Genomic DNA, 21140 nt, shown 5'->3' on the forward strand with positions numbered 1-21140 from the left:
AATTTGTTCTTAACTGACTTGCCTAGTTAAATAAATAAATAAAAATTACATTTTAAAAGGGGTTGGTTCATAATTTCCAACCAATGCCTATTCACTTGGGCGTGACTACTGACTTAGTTAAACTTTATAGGAGGATGATTTTCTAATTTTAAAAGTTCACATCACATCATTTCACAAATAGTTTCATCTTTACTCATTCATTTTATACACGAATTAGATGCAAACCTCATAACTGAGGCACCTGTATAAACACAGTTAGGGTAATGTGGCTGTATTGTCTTTCATGAGGTCACAAACATGAAACCAAACGGACCGGGTCGTATCTGGCTTCTCCACCGACCGTTTACACATTCTCCAAAATATGAGCATTGTTCAATTCTCATATTCAGGGATGTAGTAGAATTTGGCGAGAGTTCCTTTGTTCTACTGTGAAACTCTCTCCACTACATGGTCAGGGAGAGTCTCTTTACGGAATTTATGATGTGGGAGTTAAGTTGTAAACCCCCTCCCCCCCCTCCTAACATGACATTACCATGTTTATTACAGTATGTACTGTCGGCTATTTTTACTTGTCAGACTGCACAGTAGCCTAATAAACAAATGCAGCCAGCTTCCATCTTCAAAAAGCTTTAACATGTTTCGGGGGAATGATCTTTGTGAATCTGTAACTTCCTCACTCATAGTTATTCACAATTTATTAATGATTATCCGTAATCATGGTAGCAGTGTTCAGAAACTTATTCTATTTTTATTTACAATAAAAGTGACTCCAAAATGACATAATACAATATTTACCATTCATTTCTAGTGGGCACAACGTAATCTGAAACACAACCAAAAACAAACTGCATGAAACTTGATGACGTCATTGTGTTCTAGGAATATGGGACCAAATAGTAAACCTTTGACTAAATGTAATGCACTAAGTGAAGTTGTCCAAATACTTATGACACCTATCAGGAAACATCAATGAAAGTGTAATACCAACATTGGTTATTATGTTGAGCTTTGAGGTCTGCCTGTTTAGATCAGCCTCTCTACTGCACAATAAACACCTTGAAGTACAAAAACACACACTTATACAAAAAGCACTTAGTTGTGAACAAAGCAGATTGAGGATGTATACTCCCAGAAAGGGTTGGAGCAGCAGAATATGTGACTTGTTTCAGGAAACTAGGCATATGCCGTGCGTCACTACTTCACATGAGAGGCATTTGAACGTAAACATTTTATTTTTTTATCAAAATGATTTTTTTGGCAGAAATGCCTTCTGGAACATTTGAACTTTAATGTGCCTGAATAACAAACTTGCAAGCCATCTGTAAATGTGAATCTTCTACAATTACGAGCCGAGTTGTTTTAGCCACGGTAAAAGACAGTAACCTTCCCGCCAGCCATAATTGGCTGAGATAATGGATGGGCTGGACATGCCGAGAGATGAGTTCGGATTGGTCTCTCATGTAGCACACTTCTGTCTATAACAAAGGCTTGCTCAGTATGTGTAGGTAATCATTTTTAGTAGGGCTTTCTTGAAAGCTATCACGAATAACTGCAGAAGTGTTGCTCTCCACTTTCTGGAGGACCAAGTTTTTAAATCAGTGGAATGCCCGACGGAAGCAGAGTATGATAGCTAGTAACATTATGAGTTGGTATTATGGTTGATTGTTTATGTAGATAGCTAGCTACATGTCTAAACCAAAGACTCCACTATGCAAGATACGATTTCACTGTACCAGTTACACTTTCTGTATCCAGTGCATGTGACGAATAAACCTAGATTTGATTTGATATAGTGTGTGTTTACCAGAGACGCTAATGTGAATAGTCAACACGACCTGCAACAAAGTCAAACGTTTTTGAAGTTTAACCTTTATTTAACTAGGCAAGTCAGTTAAGAACAAATTCTTATTTACTATGACCGCCTACACCGGCCAAATCCAGGTGATGCAATGCCAATTGTACGCCGCCCTATGGGATAAAGCCTGGAATCAAACCACGGTGTCTGTAGTGATGCCTCTAGCACAGAGATGCAGTGCCTTGGACCGCTGAGCCACTCGGGAGCCAAATTAGAATATAACATTTGACCAACGAGACAGTGCCCAAGTAAAAAATTCTCAGGTAGAATGCCCTACATTTATTTCATGACACTCACAACCTGAAGCTTTTTTCTTTAATTAGCTTGCCATTAACTTATAAATAATGTAGTGTATTATATAAAAAAAAATGTTCTGAGTCTCTACGTTTATCCAATGTAAAAAAAACTATTTCAAATTTTGCTACATAAGACCGAATCAAGCCGGTAGGTGTCAAGGTTGTGAGCTACTGGTGTAGAAGTCAGGTGCAGGAGAGCAGAGAGTTGTGATCAAGCACACACTTTATTAGGCAGAAGCAAACAACAGCCGGACGTAACTGCGTCAAACAAACCTCCAGCCAAAAGCGAAAGTGTAAAGCGCGACAAAGTCACAATGAAGAAAAAGAGTTAACAATAAACATACTACGGGTGAAATACGGTACCCGGGAAACCCCAGCCTGGCACGTCACACAAAACAAATAACAATTCCACACAAAGACATGGGGGAACATATATGTAGTGTGATTAGGGAATGTAAACCAGGTGTGCGGGGAAACAAGACAAAACAAATGGAACAATGAAGCGGCGATGGCTAGAAGACCGGTGACGTCGACCGCCGAACGCCGCCCGAACAAGGAGAGGAGCCGACTTCGGCGGAAGTCGTGACAGTCAGTCACATACATGTAAGAGAATGTGAACATAGTAAGTCAACCTGGACTCAGGGTTAGACGTAGCATAGTCTAACCGGGATATTCCAATTAATATGATATGTCACGTTTCATATGACATGTATTGATTTTTGGATGTCCATCATTCATGTCGTATGATATGTTAAGAATTCCAATTTGTTGTTGCTAACGTCAGCTAGGTGGCTAACGTTAGCTGGGTTAGCGTTAGGGGTTAAGATTAGGCTTAAGGTTAGGAGTTAGGTTAAAGGGTTAGGGTTATGGGAAGGGTTAGCTAACATCTAGTAAGTAGTTACAACGTTTCTAATTAGCTAAAATTGGAAAATGCTACCTTTGGGTTGCTAGACATTCGCTTTATACTCCCACCCCTCCAGCCCATCTTACTTTCAATTTTGCCTTAAGTAACCTGTCTTACGTAACCATACCGACCATAACATATCATCCTTATTTGAGTGTCCCGGATTTACATTTACTATGTTACATCTAGTCTATGAGATCAGGCTGAGTAAATGAGCTGGCACAGGAGGATTCACCATGCAATAAATGATCAGACAGTGCATGCTAATATAAGCATGTCTGTTGCACACTACACTAGGCCTTTAATGACCCTGGCTTTTCTTACTGGGGAGATGACATAGATCAGGGCTGTGACCTACTAGATAACCAGCTCTGGAGCCAATAGAGCATGTACTCCTAATAAAAGTCAGACTACTGAAGCCACTCACATGCTCATTATATGATTCCCAAGGTCTGTATTGGTAGCATCAATACTGCATCCTAAGTTAACAGAAGACTCTGTAGATTAGAATACTGTAAATGGATGGGAACATGAATAATTCAGTAATGACTATGGTGCTGACAGGCAGTATATTTCCAGTGGTCGTAGACATACAGAAGCTTTTATTTAAGGAACTGGAGTCCTTCCTACTTAAGGCTCAGAGATTAGTGAGTCATAATGCTGGCCAGCCTTGTGTTGTGTGAGTCTGACCATGCAATGTTATGAAGATTAACATTCATTTTGATTGGCACTTGGCTCTCTGTTTGCTTGTGTTTAATAGTCTGGGCAGTCTGTGTGACATTTACATTAGGAAATCATTGAGTGAATGATGAACAGAATATTTCCTCCAGATCAACACCTTTCTACTCTTCTGATCGCACCACATTATCTCACATCCATTCAGCTCTCACACAATTGGATAAACATTCAGTATTACCACAAACATCAACAGACTTTAAACACACACCCACATGTGTTGCCATTGGGAATGTGGATGTGCATGTGGTTATTTGTGTGTGTGGGTTTGCATGTGTGAAGATATGTAGGTGTGTGTGTTGTGTTCTGCGTGTGTGTAGAAGCAGGGGGTGGTGTTTTGAGAGAGGCCAGACAGCCCCCTCAGTGCAAGAGAACACATTGATAACCAGCCACCCGGCGTGGATCAAGTGCAGCATAAAAAAACAACCAGTCCACCATGTGGGTCTACCGCAGCGGAAAATTGTGTCCACCAAAGCGTGCAGGGTGGGGAGAAATGACAGCCAAGACATGAAATCCTAATGAAAATCAAATCCAGTCTGGTGGCTCCAGAGACAAATCTAGACTGATCACTAAAACTCCCCACAGATAGAAGTGGTGAAAACCAGATAATGGCATGTGATTGAAGGTAAATGTATAATGAGCGTGCATGTGTGATTGAATGTGTGTGTGCCCTGTGTGTGTGTGTGTGTGTGTGTGTGTGTGTGTGTGTGTGTGTGTGTGTGTGTGTGTGTGTGTGTGTGTGTGTGTGTGTGAATTTCTGTGTGCAGTCTTTTGTGCATTGGGAGGGAAGGAGTGTTAAGTGAAGAGTCAGCCGGTATCATTAAAATGTTACTGAAATACCTTTTCCTCCCTCTTCCATGTCTCCCGCACACCCTAAACACAGAGCATCCAGCACAGGCAGATGCTCCAGCAGTCTCGCTGGACCGACCTGCCTCACCTCACCTAGTAGCTTCAGAGCAACGGTCAGAGCAGAGCCTCGGAGCAGAGCCTGGGCTACTGCAGTTTAATTAAAGACCCCCTCACCTTAGAGAGGCACATATAGGACAACAGGATAATTACTGCCTGGCTTCACCCAAGATAGACACACAGCCTACAACAACAGGAAATGGACCAAACTGCCAAACGTCTTCTAATTTCTTCCACCGATGCAGGTTGTTTCATAACTAGTTTCCCAAGGACTTGTGTCATTTTGAGAAGTATTTGTTTTTTACAGGCTGTGGTTAGAAATATTACCAGTTGTCCTTGTTTCCTCAATTCCTCTCAAAACTCATTGGAGGAGAATAGATAGACCCTGGATCCTCTCCACCAATGCAATTTGAAAGGAACTGCAGAACAATGGACGGAGGAAGCAAGGATTTGACTAGTAACGATTACAGAAACAGTCTGTGTATTATCGGTGACTAGGTAAAACTGATGCTCTACCTCTGACTTTTGTACTTCCTGCGTATCCGCTGGGGCATGCTGGTCTCTCCACAGGGAGCAACCAGCAGTGGGTCCCATGCTGGCTCCAGTGACAGACAGGGGGTTGATGGAAGTGCCTTACTCAACACATGACAGAGCTGTAATCAGACCGGTCTAAATCTTCTCAACGCTCGCCCATCTATCTCGCTCCCTGTAGAACAATTAGCTTCCAGTCCCCCCAAAAGTAGCTACGCAAGCCCGCTTAATGACTAACACGTTTTGGGATTTTTTTTAAACCAACCATCACAGCTTCTTTTCTAAATCATTGACTTAAGAATAGGTTATTTCGTGGAACATTCAACAGAGGGTTCTTCAAAAAATATATGTATTTTCTTCGAAGTGTACTGTACACATAGACAACTGAAATGTTTTTTTTATGTGTCCAAAAGACAGGCAGCTCCCAATTTCTAATGTCCTATGTTCCTATCAAATTGACTGTTACAATCTTCACAGGATTTGTCGCTCATGTCTGATGGTATGTAATTACAGTAGGATGCTATATGATGGATGTGATGCTACACATCAAACACTGTATGGGTTACGAAACAAAATACATGGTGGATGATGACTATGGAATGGAAAAGGAAATTGGCAATAACATCCTGTCTATTTCGCCATCATTTCAGACTGCATTATACAATGAAATGCCTCCACTCAGTCACGATACACAACCAAACCATTAAAAAAGGACAATAATTGCATCTAAAGGAATTCAATTGAACTCCCAGCCCCATGTCAAAGGCAGACTAAAGCTCTGGCCGTGTCCTATCCCCATACTTGCTAAATAGCAAGCCGTTTGAATTTGCGAAAAAATATGGTCTAATAATATGTGAATTTTTGGCTTTTCATCTAGTAGAATTTGCTGCAGCCTTTCTGAATTTCACAGCCACAATGCATTGGAAGATGGAGGCTGTGAGTTATGATAGCTAGATCTCTTCAAGTAAACAACTTGGAAGATGGCGATAGTGAAGCTTCTGCGGAGGTGTTCAAATGTAAGTCATTTTTGTTCTGCTTAAAATGACCATGACTATTTAATTGTAACGTTACATCTTTGAAAACAGATCTGCAGCCTACTGCCTGCCATGTCTTCAGCTAGCTATGTGCTTTAGAAGGCCTAGAAGTTGTAACTGTTCAAACAGTAACGTTAGCTACAGGGTTAATTGCTTGCTGTTGAGAGATTTTTCATTTAACAATGGCCTAGTTAGCTAGCTAGCTACTTGTTGTAAATACTTGTGTTCAAACTTTTCCAGCGTCTGATGACTATACCAGGCATTTAATTCAGTGGCAAACATGGCAGGAGAAATGCAGCAAAAAAAGGTTTTGTCATGTGGCCATAGTTAGCTCTCTTGCTACTGCACTATGAAAGAATGACACAAATATTAATTTCCACAAAGTTTGGTGCTTCAGTGTCTTTAGATATTTTTGTCAGATGATACTATGGAATACTGAAGTATAATTACAAGCATTTCATAAGTTTCAAAGGCTTTTATTGACGATTACATGAAGTTGATGCAGAGTCAATATTTGTAGTGTTGACTCTTTTTTCTCAATGGGATTAAGGTCTGGGGATTTTCCTGGCATGGACCCAAAATATTGATGTTTTCTTCCCCGAGCCGTTTAGCTATCACTTTTGCCTTATGACAAGGTGCTCCATCATGCTGGAAAAGGCATTGTTCGTCACCAAACTGTTCCTGGATGGTTGGGAGAAGTTGCTCTCGGAGGATATGTTGGTACCATTATTTATTCATGGCTGTGTTCTTGGGAAAAATTGTGAGTGAGCCCACTCCTTTGGCTGAGAAGCAACCCCACACATGAATGGTCTCAGGATGCTTTACTGTTGACATGACACAGGACTGATGGTAGCGCTCACCTTGTCTTCTCCGGACAAGCTTTTTTCCAGATGCCCCAAACAATCGGAAAGGGGATTCATCAGAGAAAATAACTTTACCCCAGTCCTCAGCAGTTCAATCCCTGTACCCTTTGCAGAATATCAGTATGTCCCTGATGTTTTTCATGGAGAGAAGTGGCTTCTTTGCTGCTGTTCTTGACACCAGGCCATCCTCCTTTAGTCTTTGTCTCACTGTGCGTGCAGATGCACTCACACCTGCCTGCTGCCATTCCTGAGCAAGCTCTGTACTGGTGGTGCCCCGATCCCGCAGCTGAATCAACTTTAGGAGAGAGTCCTGGGCACCCTGAAGCCTTCTTCACAACAATTGAACCGCTCTCCTTGAAGTTCTTGATGATCCGATAAATGGTTGATTTAGGTGCAATCTTACTGGCAGCAATATCCTTGCCTGTGAAGCCCTTTTTGTGCAAAGCAATGATGACGGCACATGTTTCCTTGCAGGGAACCATGATTGAAAGAGGAAGAACAATGATTCCAAGCACCACCCTCCTTTTGAAGCTTCCAGTCTGTTATTCGAACTCAATCAGCATGACAGAGTGATCTCCAGCCTTGTCCTCATCAACACTCACACCTTTGTTAATGAGAGAATCACTGACATGATGTCAGCTGGTCCTTTTGTGGCAGGGCTGAAATGCAGTGGAATTTTTGGGGGGGGATTCAGTTCCTTTGCATGGCAAACTTTGCAATTAATTGCAATTCATCTGATCACTCTTCATAACATTCTGGAGTATGTGCAAATTGCCATCATACAAACAGAGGCAGCAGACTTTGTGAATATTAATATTTGTGTCATTCTCAAAACTTTTGGCCACGACTGTACAGTGCCTTCAGAAAGTATTCACACCCCTGGACTTATTCCACATTTTGTTGTGTTAGAGCCTGATTTCAAAATGGATTCAATTGTGTTTTTTCTCACCCATTTACACACAATACCCCATAATGACAAAGTGAAACATGTTTTAACCCTAACCTGAACCATAACCCCTAACCCCCAAAATTATTGAAAATGAAATACAGAAATATCTAATTTACATAAGTATACACACCTTTGAGTCAGTACATGTTAGAATCACCTTTGTCAGTGATTACAGCTGTGAGTATTTCTGGGTAAGTCTCTGAGAGCTTTACACACCTGTATTGTACAAACAAATATTGTTGATCGTTGCTAGACAGACAGCCATTTTCAAGTCTTGCCATAGATATTCAAGACGATTTAAGTCAAAACTGTAATTAGCCCACTCAGGAACTTTCTTGGTAAGCAACTCCTTGGTAAGCAATGCAGTCTTGGTAAGTTTGGTAAGCAACTCCTTGGTAAGCAATGCAGTCTTGGTAAGTTTGGTAAGCAACTCCAGTGTACACTTGGCCTTGTGTTTTAGGTTACTGATCTAGTCCTTGCCGATGACAAGCTTACGCATTACATGATGCAGCCACCAATATGCTTGAAAATATGAAGGGTGATGTTCAGTAATGTGTTGTGTTGGATTTGCCACAAACATAACGCTTTGTATTCAGGACATAAAGTTAATTTCTTTGCCATATTTTTTGCACCTTCACTTTAGTGTCTTATTGCAAACAGGATGCATGTTTTGGAATGTTTTTATTCTGTACATGCTCATTTATTTTCACTCTGTCATTTAGGTTAGTATTGTGGAGTAACTAGAATGTTGTTGATCCATCCTAAGTTTCTCCTTTCACAGCCATTAAACTCTGCAACTGTTTTAAAGTCACCATTGACCTCATGGAGAAATCCCTGAGCGGTGTCCTTCCTTTCCAGCAATTGAGTTAGGAAGAATGCCTGTAACTTTGTAGTAACTGGGTGTATTGATACACCATTCACCAAGTAATTAATAACTTCACCATGCTCAAAGGGATATTTTATGTCTGCTTTTTTAATCTACCAATCAGTGTCCAACTTTTGGTGGCATTGGAAAACATCCCTGGTCTTTGTGGTTGAATCTGTATTTGAAATCCACTGCTCGACTGAGTAACATTACAGATAATAGTATGTGTGGGGTACAGAGATGAGGTAGTCATTCAAAAATCATGAAAGACTATTATTGCACACAGAGTGAGTCCATGCAACTTATTATGCGAGTTGTTAAGCAAAGGGGTTGAATACTTATCACGGGCGCAACTTTGGTTTTAGAAGTGGGGGGGGGACATAACATTTTTTATTTTTATGTATCTAGTCGGATAAACACTCAGACTCCCCGACCACTCAGAGGAGTGCAATTTCAGAATGTGGGGTGGACATGCCCCCCCCCGGTCCCCGTCCCCAGTGAAAGCTGTGCCCCTGACTTATTGACATTTCAGCTTTTAATTTATTATTAATTTGTTAACATTTCTAAAAACATGATTCCTCATTGACATCATGGTGTATAGTGTGTAGTCCAGTGACACAATTTAATTTAATTCATTTTAAATTCAGGCTGTAAAACAACAACATTTTGAAGAAGTCAAGCGGTTTGAATACTTTCTGAAGGTACTGTACATTTTAGAAATGTGAAACTATTCCAGAGAAATGCACTGCAATTGGCATACTACTTTTTACAGGCCTTTACATGTAGTACATGTATGTTTGATGCTGAAAGCTATCCTTTTCTATATTTTTCAGGACTTGAAAGCTCCCTGCACCAGAGTCAGCACGGAGGGAGGGGAGGCCACAACCGCATACTGGAAATGGTATGCGGTGATGGATGAGGTGCTGCAGGGTATGCCACTCCATCACCCCACCGGTCATCATCTCCTCCTCTCCCTCCCAGAAGGGTCCAGATGTGGTGGCGGGAGAAGGATGTGACTGCCAGGGAGGCACGCCGTTTGGCTATTTTACAGGCCATGATTAAGAAGTATTTTTATGCATTTTATTTATAGCTATTCAGTTATTCATTTTCTGTTTTTGGTGAAATCCTTTTTAAAACCCAAAGTGGATTTCTGTTTTCATTAAAAAGTATTTATTGTTTGTAATAAAAACATATGTTTGATACCGGTACATCTACTGTTGTGTTTTACTTTCAACATTTCAACATTAAAAAATGCACTCGCACATTTGAGCATCTTGTTGCAAATGCATGGTAACAATTAGATAAGTTGAAAGTAAAAATAAACCTGCACACTGCTTTTGCTAGTATTACTTTTACTGAAGCTTGAGTGTCAGGCCTTCATTAGAGCTTTTTGCTTAACTAAACTAAATAAACCATATTTTGTAAAATAATTGATTACATTTCAATAGCGCTTTTCATCATCAAAACACACGAAAAGCGAAAAACAAACAAGCTATACATAATGTGTAGCCTAGCTATAGTTGTCTAGGTCAACCAATAGAGATGGAGAAGGACAGTTCATGGGGCTTGAACAGAGGAAGGTGGTCAGAGATATGGTTGATGAAGATGAAGTCTGGTGACAATCTCCCCAAATACAGGTGTGCCAAGCTTGTAGCGTCATACCCAAGAAGAGGCTGTAATCGCTGCCAAAAATGCTTCAACAAAGTACTGAGTAAAGGGTCTGAATACTTATGTAAATGTAATATTTTAGTTTTTTCAAAAACCTGTTTTCATCTTTGTCATTATGGGGTATTGTGTGTAGATTGATGAGGAAACAAATGAATTTAATCAATTTTAGAATAAGGCTGTAACTTAACAAAATGTGGAAAAGGGGAAGGGGTCTGAATACTGTCCAAATGCACTGTATATCGGTCCGCTAATACAGCACTAAAGGCCCAGTGAATGTATCTTTTTATTACATGTTATTTATTTTTATTTTTTAAGAGGGTGGTGCAGTACCCTACTTTCCGGGGATATGGTAGTAGGCAAGCCAGATTTCGGACACAGCCACTGGCTCCCTCATTCCACCACATGCTCACATCAAAATCAAAAAAAGGGGAAAGCTATTCCAATTGCCTGCAAGTGGCCTCCTCGGTCATCAATATAGTGCTTTGTGTACGCTACTTCCTAGTCCTCTGACGGCAACTCACTTCTTCTAACGGCCAAGGTAATCTCCAATCTACTGTAGGATATCTGGCACCATGTCGCCATCTAGGAGACCAGGGGAGGTACGGCGGATGTCAGGGTGAATGCAGGCTGTGATTGATTCCCTCTCCCACAGATGTGACATTTTGTTCCGACCATCTGATATGGATCACAAGGAATGAAAGGCAACAGGCGGACCAGCGAGCAGAGCGAGGGGGAAGAGCTTTAGACAGAGGTGAAACAAGTCCAACGCTCTCTGGCCTCTCATGTCTGCACTGGTTACCACCCTCTCTCCGGGCTGGAAGGGTGGCGGGGAAAGGGCATAATGGGCTACTTTCAGAACAAGCATTCCCTTTGGCTTGTAACGAGACTGTTGTAATGCTCAGCCACATTGAAATGACACAGAGTTCATCCCATCAGAGACGCACTGGACAGAATCAATAAAATCGCAGGCACAAGGGCAGAGAGATAGAGGAATTGAGAAGTGAAGAGGTATGTAAAAAGTTAGCTCACGTGAAAGTTCTGCAATCAGCTGGTGTGTAGGTGTGTAGTGGACAGCCATCATGGCCACACATACACACAGTGACACACACAAACAGCACTCATCATAAATCAGCACTCACACCTCCCCATCCAGAGTGGAGAGCATCTCCTTTTTAAGCACCAAAGTCATTAACATCACCCCATTAGTATTTCACAACCATTTTACTTCAGCAGGGATAGTGCCCTATAAGCAGCTCTACATCATGTATCCTCACTCTCTTCTGTCAGCTGGCTGGTCGGGCTGAGGAGATGATGCCTTCGCAGGGTTTGTGTTTTCTCTCTCTCTCTCTCTCTCTCTCTCTCTCTCTCTCCTCCTCCACACACACACACACACACACACACACACACACACACACACACACACACACACACACACACACACACACACACACACACACACACACACACACACACACACACACACACACAGCAGTTCTTACTTATACAACGGGATGGAATCATCCCAGATGACACTGGAACACACTTATAATGAGCACCATCTCAGTCATTAATTCACTCCCCATATACACAAATACAACTTAAAGTCAGAGAATGATGGACCAGAGCAGAGAGCGAATGGAGAGAGAGAAGAGAGATATACAGTCTGGCGCAGAGACAGACAAGGCTGCCTGCTAGCAGTGCAGTATGGTCAGCCTCAGACAATCACTGGTTCCCTCTTTATTTCTGACTGCCTGGCTGTTTCTATTTGTACGGAGGATTTGGGAGTACCGGGCTTTGCTGCTCTTCCCCATCAATTACCTGCCTGACAGAAGGATGATCTACGCATACAAACGAAGAGATGGAGACGTTGCGGAAACAGGACGACGACAATCGCACTGCCACCTCCTCTCCTCCTGCACGACACGCTGTTATATTGTGTGTGTGTGCGCGTGTGTGTGTGATTTTGTGTGCTCATGACATCAAGACAGCCAAACACTGTCGGTTAGTCCACAAGTTTCTCATTCTCTCTCTACCCTACAGTACCACAGGCACACAAATAAGCCATTATTTAATTTTCCCAAGACAGTAGCCTTTTCAGTTGGCACATTTAATGAATTTATATCCATTGGAATTTTGTATAATTAGGCAACAACGGGCTGATATCAAATCTGGCTCTCTCCTTGTGGGGACATATTTACTCTAATTATCAGTTTCTTGCCCGGGAAAATGGTCCCCTCCTACCTATTGCTTCTTTCCCTCTTAAACCCATGAAAGTTAAATTGCTTTGCTCCAGTCAGGGAAAATATGGATGGTTAACTTTCCCCACAAGGTCAAACCCTCCCTGAACAGAGTTAAGACTTGGGTTGACTTTACAGTCCATTAAAGTCAACCGCTGAACCACAGTCATCAAGGGAGAGAGCACTGAAGATCTGCTCACTCCCTGCTTTGCTTAGTCTTACAGAAATGTGTGTGTGTCTGTGTGTGCATGTGTTTTCGTCAGCAGCATCATTTACAGGAAGCTTTTACTCCAGTATGGATGCCAATACCAGCTACAACCAAATACATTTTTAAGAGCACTCTAACATCATAGGGTTGGCTATCTGCTTCGATATCTTCCCTTCATTAAGCCACTGGAGAGCAAGACTTTCAACTCCTCCAACAACCCTCCACCAGCTAATATCTCCAAAGGTACTCAACAGTACTAGACAAGCAGCTCATCATAACATGTAGGAGGATACTGGGGTTAAGCCACCTGACCTATGTGTTTATGGCCCAGGGCGGAGTATCGAGAAGCAGTGATCCATAAAGACATGATAACAGGCTGTTTTTACGATTATCTGTAACTCAGTCTCACACACAGTGCCAGGGGTGAGAGATACGCATCAGGTACATCTAGCACAGCTCAGAGCTGACAATGGGTGGAGCGCTGCATCCCTCACAAAGTAGAGAAAGAGAAAGAGCAGGAAGAGAGACAGAGAGAGAGAGAGAGAGAGAGAGTGCGTTTCATATCGCCATCAGCACTAATGACTGGCTTCCATCATTACTGTCAACATTACTGGCACTGCGTTGGGCTTATTGTGCTCCTTCACCAGACATAATTATCACTAATTCAGGATCTTTAAAATACAAAGCTTCTCAAAACATCAGACACAGAGTGTTAGGAGGGATGTGGTCTAGCCTAATCTGTATCCAAAACCTCTCCAAAACGTTAAGGTTCAATGCAAAGGTAAGCTCAAGGGTCAAGTGAGGGCATGGCTGGGGATTGTGTGTGGGTGAGGGACAGGTGTGTTTTTCCTTTTTGGCTTAGCTAAGCTTGATAAGATCACAATAACAGATATTTTCTACCTTTTTACCTTTGTTTTCTAAATGTGTGAGTTCGTATCTTGCATTTTGGCAGTGTGTTTGTGTGTGTATCAAATCAAAATAGATGTGTCACATGCGCTGAATACAACAGGTGTAGTAGACCTTACAGTGAAATTCTTACTTACATGCCCTTAACCAACAATACAGTTAAGAAAAATAAGTGTTAAGAAAGTAATTACTAAAATAAACTGAAGTAAAAAATAAATAATAATAATTAAAGAGCAACAATAAAATAACAGCAGCGAGGCGATACAGGGGGTACCGGTACAGAGTCAATGTGCGGGGGGCACAGGATAGGCGTGGTAATTGAGGTAATATGTACACTACCGTTCAAAAGTTTGGGGTCATTTAGAAATGTCCTTGTTTTTGAAATAAAATTGAATTTGTTGTCCATTAAAATAATATCAAATTGATCAGAAATACACTGTAGACATTGTTAATAATGTTGTAAATGACTATTGTAGCTGGAAACAGCAGACTTTTTGGGAATATCTACAAAGGGGACCATTATCAGCAACCATCACTCGTGTGTTCCAATGGCATGTTGTGTTAGCTAATCCAAGTTTATCATTTTAAAAGGCTAATTGATCATTCGAAAACCCTTTTGCAATTATGTTAGCACAGCTGAAAATGGTTGTCCTGATTAAAGAAGCAATAAAACTGGCCTTCTTTAGACTAGTTGAGTATCCGGAGCATCATCATTTGGGAGTTCGATTACAGGCTTAAAATGGCCAGAAACAAATACTTTCTTCTGAAACTCGTCAGTCTTTTCTTGTTCTGAGAAATGAAGGCTGTTCCATGCGATAAATTGCCAAAAACTGAAGATCTGGTACAACGCTGTGTACTACTACCTTCACAGAACAGCGCAAACTGGCGCTAACCAGAATAGAAAGAGGAGTGGGAGGCCCCAGTGCACAACTGAGCAAGAGGACAAGTACATTAGAGTGTCTAGTTCGAGAAACAGACACCTCACAAGTCCTCAACTGGCAGCTTCATTAAATAGTACCTGCAAAACACCAGTCTCAACGTCAAAAGTGAAGAGGTGACTGTAACATCTGCTTCCAACTCCCACCCTCAAACACGTAGATCCCCTGAACGTAAAATGAATTTAAGTTTCCCTGCATTAAAGTCCCCGACCACTAGGAGCGCTACCTCATGATAAGCATGTTCTTGTTTGCTTGTGGTTGTATACAGCTCGTTGAGTGCAGTCTTAGTGCCAGCATCGGTTTGTGGTGGTAAATAGACAGCTATGAAAAATATAGATGAAAAATCTCTCGCTAAATAATGCGGTCTACAGCTTATCATGAGATACTCTACCTCAGGCGTGCAAAACCTTGAGACTTCCTTAATATTAGGTGTGTGTGTGTGTGTGTGTGTGTGTGTGTGTGTGTGTGTGTGTGTGTGTGTGTGTGTGTGTGTGTGTGTGAGTGAGTGAACTGGAGAAGGGCAGTGGAGTGTGTGTAGTCCCCATCCCTGCACCTGTTTCTGCAGTAATAAATGGAGTTGACATGCAGCCATGGCTGTGTCCCTTTCTTTTTGCTGGATCAGTGGAGTGAGCTGCAGACAGGGGAGAAGAGGGTCACTGAGGTGGGCACACCTCCTGTCTCTCTGTAATCAGGCACCAAGGTAAAGCGTACTCTCCCATTCCCCCCTGAATGGCCACTTTAACATTCACCTGGTCACTATGACCATAAAGGACCATGCCAACACCCCGTCACACTCACACTTCAGGCCGGCTTAGAGGGGACTTATGGCTGGGGGCAGTATTGAATAGCTTGGAGTAAGCTTGATACTGCCTGCTACTCTGGCCCAGTTGCTAATATATGCATATTATTAGTAGATTTGGATAGAAAACACTCTGAAGTTTGTGATGTCTGTGAGTACAACAGAACTCATATGGCAGGCAAAAACCTGAGAAAAAATCCAAACAGGACTTTTGTAGTTTTTCAACTCATTTCCTATCGAATATACAGCATCTATGGGGTCATATAGCACTTTCTAAGGCTTCCACTAGATGTCAACAGTCTTTAGAACCTTGTTTGATGCTTCTACTGTGAGGGAGGGGGGAATGAGAGCTGAATGAGTCAGAGGTCTGCCAGAGTGGCATGAGCTGACCACGTGCGTTTACGTGAGAGTTAGCTTGCATTCCATTGCATTGCATTTCTGAAGACAAAGAAATTCTGTGGTTGGAACATTATTGAAGATTTATGATAAAAACATCCTAAAGATTGATTCTATACTTTGTTTGACATGTTTTTACGGACTATAACGGAACTTTTGGACTTTTCGTCTGCTCACGCCTCATGAATTTGGGTTACTGGGCTAAACGCACTAACAAAAAGGAGGTATTTGGACATAAATGATGGACGTTATCGAACAAATCAAACATTTATTGTGGAACTGGGATTCCTGGGAGTGCATTCTGATGAAGATCATCAAAGGGAAGTGAATATTTATAATGCTATTTCTGACTTTGGTGACTCCACAACATGCCGGATATCTGTATAGCTCGTTTTGTTGTCTGAGCGCTGTATTCTGATTTTTGCATGGTGTGCTTTTTTGGTAAATCTTTTTTGAAATCTGACACAGCGGTTAAATTAAGGAGAAGTGGGATCTAAAGTTCCATGCATGACAATTATCATTTATCAATGTTTATTATGAATATTTCTGTAAATTGATGCTGCAAAATCACCGGATGTTTTGGAAGCAAAACATTACTGAATGTAACGCACCAATGTCAACTGAGATTTTTGGATGTCAATATGAACTTTATTGAACAAAACATACATGTATTGTGTAACATGAAGTCCTATGAGTGTCATCTGATGAAGATCATCAAAGGTTAGTGATTAATTTGATCTCTATTTCTGCTTTTTGTGACTCCTCTCTTTTGCTGGAAAATGGCTGTGTTTTTCTGTGATTAGGTGCAGACCTAACATAATCGTTTGGTGTGCTTTCGCTCTAAAGCCTTTTTGAAATCGGACACTGTGGTGGGATTAACAACAAGTTTATCTTTAAAGTGGTGTAAAATAGTTCTATGTTTGAAGAATTTTAATTATGAGATTTCTGTTGTTTTGAATTTGACGCCCTGCACTTTCACTGGCTGTTGTCATATTGATCCGTTAACGGGATCTACACCATTTAATTAACATCTGTTGACCACCAGCTCCATAAACGTCCAGAACAACAAATGTACCTGCTGTGCTCACTGACTCGCAGGTGTACCACTTTCTTTACCTTTATTTTTTCATTTTTATTCAAACCCACCTGCACTGTCCTGAGCCTTTTGGAAATACTTAGATAAGTGCATGAAATAGAATAGGAAAAAAGAAGACTCCAGTTACCCTAGATCACTTCATAGAAAGAGATAGAGAAATAGAATGGAGAGAGAGTCAGAGAGAGAGAAAGAGATGGGGGAGAAAGAGAGCCAAAAAGATAGAGAAATATGGGCACCTGCACCTCCCGGTTGTGCTGTGCTGTACTTATTCTGAATCATCGTTGAGGCTCTCGACTGCTTAGTGTTTCATTTCTAATGCAGGGATTTATGGTGAGAGGGAATACACCATCAGCTTATTCTGGAGGCAAACTTGGCACCCTGCCTGAGCTATAAGATAAATAAGAAATGTGGATGTTGTGTTGTCCTGGCGTTTGGTAAGCGTTGCTGTAGCGTCAGAGGAGAGTCGGAGGGCGACCTGATTCCCTTGATGAAGCGGGCCAACAGAGCCAGACAACTCTGGCAGTAAAAGTATCGGACACAGTCTCACCAGACACAGAATTATTTTATTTTTTTCTCCTTAGTTTACATGTCACAGCCAGCGGCCTATTAACTATATTTTCAATCTAACAATTTATGTTTGTGTCTCCCAGTTTAGCTAGACAATTGCAGTATCAGTGGAAAGAGAACTGTACATTTTGCAGCAGTTTCGAGACTGTTATTAACCTTAGAGTGCTGATGATGTCATACTCTTAGCAAAAGGTGTGTAACAAACATCTTGTCTCATCACACACTAATAACCATGTAATCTATCAGCAGCAATACATATGGAAAGTAAAGCTCCCTATCGTGATGGGTAAAATTCTGAGGATAAGCCCGTCATTAATTCGACACCTGCCTCTGCTTGAACCTCGCCCTTTAATGTAGAGAAATAAGAATGCGCAGCAACTGGGAATTCGTGGGAAGGCGCGCACCTTCAATGCAGTTGTTCTCCCACAAGTCTAGTTTACTAGGAATCCAGGTTTAATGCAATACCATTGAAGGAGAGGAGATTCAGCAACACTTGGAGGACAATGGAATTAAATGTTTTTTTAAAAAGCTCCTTGCTAAATGTAGAACCAACGCATTTCGGCTTTCAACAGTTTTTCCCAACACATTCCAGCAACTGTTGAGTGCATGCACACCTTTGTAAAATGTCACCATGTTTCTATTCTATAAAATCATCCGATTCGCGATGACAAGATGTAGCCTAGGCTATGCTTCATATTTTAATTGCGACTTAATTTTCCAATGATGAGCAACGGTTGGCCTACTACTTTGCTGTGTCACTATTCAGCCATATTGCCCTCTACCACTTTAAATATAGTAAAATGTGACTGAGGGAGGCAGCTGCTCCAAGTTATCAGTCACTCCAAGTTATCAGTCACTCCAAATTAATGCCAGATAAGATCGGCAAAGTATAGCCTACATAAGAGGCTGTGTCAAAGGGAAACGGGGAGGGAAATATCTTAAATAAAATGCTTCTAAATTACATTCCTATCTTCCAACACCACCCTTGTTTTTGAAGTTAGAAGCTGACTGTTTCGGGGATGCTCTGGGAGATCAGTAAGCGCTGATTGCCTTGAGAATCCTCCCCTCACACTGTTCGTTCACCCACATGAACACAGAGCCAAAGAAACGTTCAACTGGGTATCTGAGCGGAATATAGATGTGGCTGTTGACAAGAGTTCGTCCGTGATTTGCACATAGCTCCACACTTTCCCCTGTTCCGCCCATTGGACGCCTATGTGAACGGCATCCGTAAAAATACTGATTGACCACTGCAGATTAACGTCAAACTCGACACTCTCCCCAAGACTACCCGGTGCCGCAAATGCAACACATCATCGACTGCCTCCTAATCATATCGTTCGTGGTATTCGGTTATTAAATCAATGTATGTGTACTGTTCTGAAATTATTAGGCTATATTGGCTTCATTTAGTTTCTCTTTAATTGTAGGTTTCATTCAATCTATAATATCGTAGGCTATAGCCTATGCAATGCAAATAATCATTACCCCTTTGTCGTTCATTAAGTATGACATGTTAAAGTTCAGAATTTAAATCATTGATAAAGATCATAATTTAAATCATTGATGAACAGCTGCGGGAGAGCGCTGTGCAATGCCACATAAAATGTTCCTGCTTACCTGTGAGAGGAGGAACGCAATGAGGATGCCGATGCTCATCTCCATGGTCTCAATTCTCTGGGAATAAAATTCAAAACAAGATACAGGATTGACCAGCTCTGCTCATAATTCCAGAGTCGAACTGCCAGTGCGAGAGTAAAAGAGCTTGCCGCGAGCTGCCAACTTCCCAAATAGAACTGCAGCCTCTAAGCATTGGATAGAGGCGCGGAGACCACAACCAATAGATTTATAGGGGGATTTTTTATATCCACCGGCGTCTGTATGAATCAGAAAAATTATAGGGTTCGAATTTTATTATATACAGACAGACAAATGACATGGACTGACTCACATTCATATGTGTTTGAAAAGTGTATTAACTATAATTAGTCAGAAATAAACGTTGGATGTAGGCAAACAAATGATTGATCTGTAAATAAAGGGTACCATGTCTGCATATCAGATGAGAAGATGTATGTCTTAATGCAAGATCTGTCATTTAAAATGAAAGAGCGAGAGAACATAGCCTATATCACATAGCCCAATAAAATGAACATAAAATGTGTTGACACATGCAATGTTTCATGAGACTACATTCTTGAAGAAGCACTGGCAGAACCATACACCTTTCTCTTTTTCTCATCTCACTATTCTTCATTTGGAAATATGTGGGAGTTTGACAGCCCTTCAAAAGTGGCATTTTATTCCCTCAGTCTGCGTGCCTCGAGCCTCGGGGCATGTTTTTTGTGTTGCCAAAGACAAGAGACGTGACCGTTGCATAGAAGGTTGCGTTTGGGTGGAAAATATAGCCTCTAAACGCTATTCACCGGGAGCCCCTGAGAAACTGATGCTTGCTGTATCCTCACTTTGGTAAATCGAACACATTTTAGTTCAGAAAAATATTGCTTGTTGTGAACACAGAACATGTTATTTATGGCTAGGGTAGAAAAGAAGAATGCTATTTGATGGGTCATATAGATTGGAGAGAGAGAGATCGAGAGGACTTGTTTAAAGACTTGACCATTTTAATTGTTATTCAGGATGATCCAGTGGCTTGCCTAAATCATACTGATGCATCCATACTGATACATGACACTTCTGGCATACTGTGCCTAAGAACGTTATATAACATGGAATATGAGTTGAATGGTTGATTTGTTAAAGTACCTGCTTTAACAAAAATCTATGTTGAGGTTATGTGCAACATGTGCAACATGACGGCCATGGGTTTTGGTTTGAGGAGAGGAAAAAATCCACACCCCTCAGTAAAGGTTACCTTGTGAATACAAAACGTTTCCATTTTAGGACCCAAGCTCAGGTGTCTTATATGGCTGCCCATCTCGCCTTCTTAGGTGTCAAAGCTGTCATGTGTCATGCCCTGGTCTTAAGTATTTTGTGTTTTTCTTTATTATTTTGGTCAGGCCAGGGAGTGACATGGGTTATTTATGTGGTGTTTTTTGTCTTGGGGTTTTATAGGGTATGGGATTGTGGCATTGTAGAGTTGTCTAGGTAAGTCTATGGTTGCCTAGAGTGGTTCTCAATCAGAAGCAGGTGTTTATCGTTGTCTCTGATTGGGAACCATATTTAGGCAGCCATATTCTCTGAGTGTTTTGTGGGTGATTGTTCCTGTATCTGTGTTTGTTTGCACCAGATAAGGCTGTTTAGGTTTTTCACGTTACATTTATTGTTTTTGTATTGTTCGTGTTTATCTTTTTTTAAAGATGTATCGAAATAACCACGCTGCATTTTGGTCCGATCCCTGTTACACCTCCTCTTCAGAGGAAGAGG

General features: G+C 41.3%; 1 protein-coding gene across 1 annotated transcript in view; it reads right to left on the reverse strand.

The window, feature by feature from the left end:
- The window catches only part of LOC112252318 (cadherin-13), a 610184-nt gene extending 590619 nt beyond the window's left edge, over positions 1 to 19565 (reverse strand). The window contains exon 1 of the mRNA XM_024423437.2: positions 19374 to 19565. Within this exon, the coding sequence (XP_024279205.1) occupies positions 19374 to 19418 (45 nt within the window). The 5' untranslated portion in view covers positions 19419 to 19565. The remainder of the gene's footprint in view (positions 1 to 19373) is intronic.
- Between the last annotated feature and the right edge of the window lie 1575 nt (positions 19566 to 21140).

The sequence above is a fragment of the Oncorhynchus tshawytscha genome, linkage group LG06, assembly GCF_018296145.1.
Source record: "Oncorhynchus tshawytscha isolate Ot180627B linkage group LG06, Otsh_v2.0, whole genome shotgun sequence".
Taxonomy (NCBI): domain Eukaryota; kingdom Metazoa; phylum Chordata; class Actinopteri; order Salmoniformes; family Salmonidae; genus Oncorhynchus; species Oncorhynchus tshawytscha.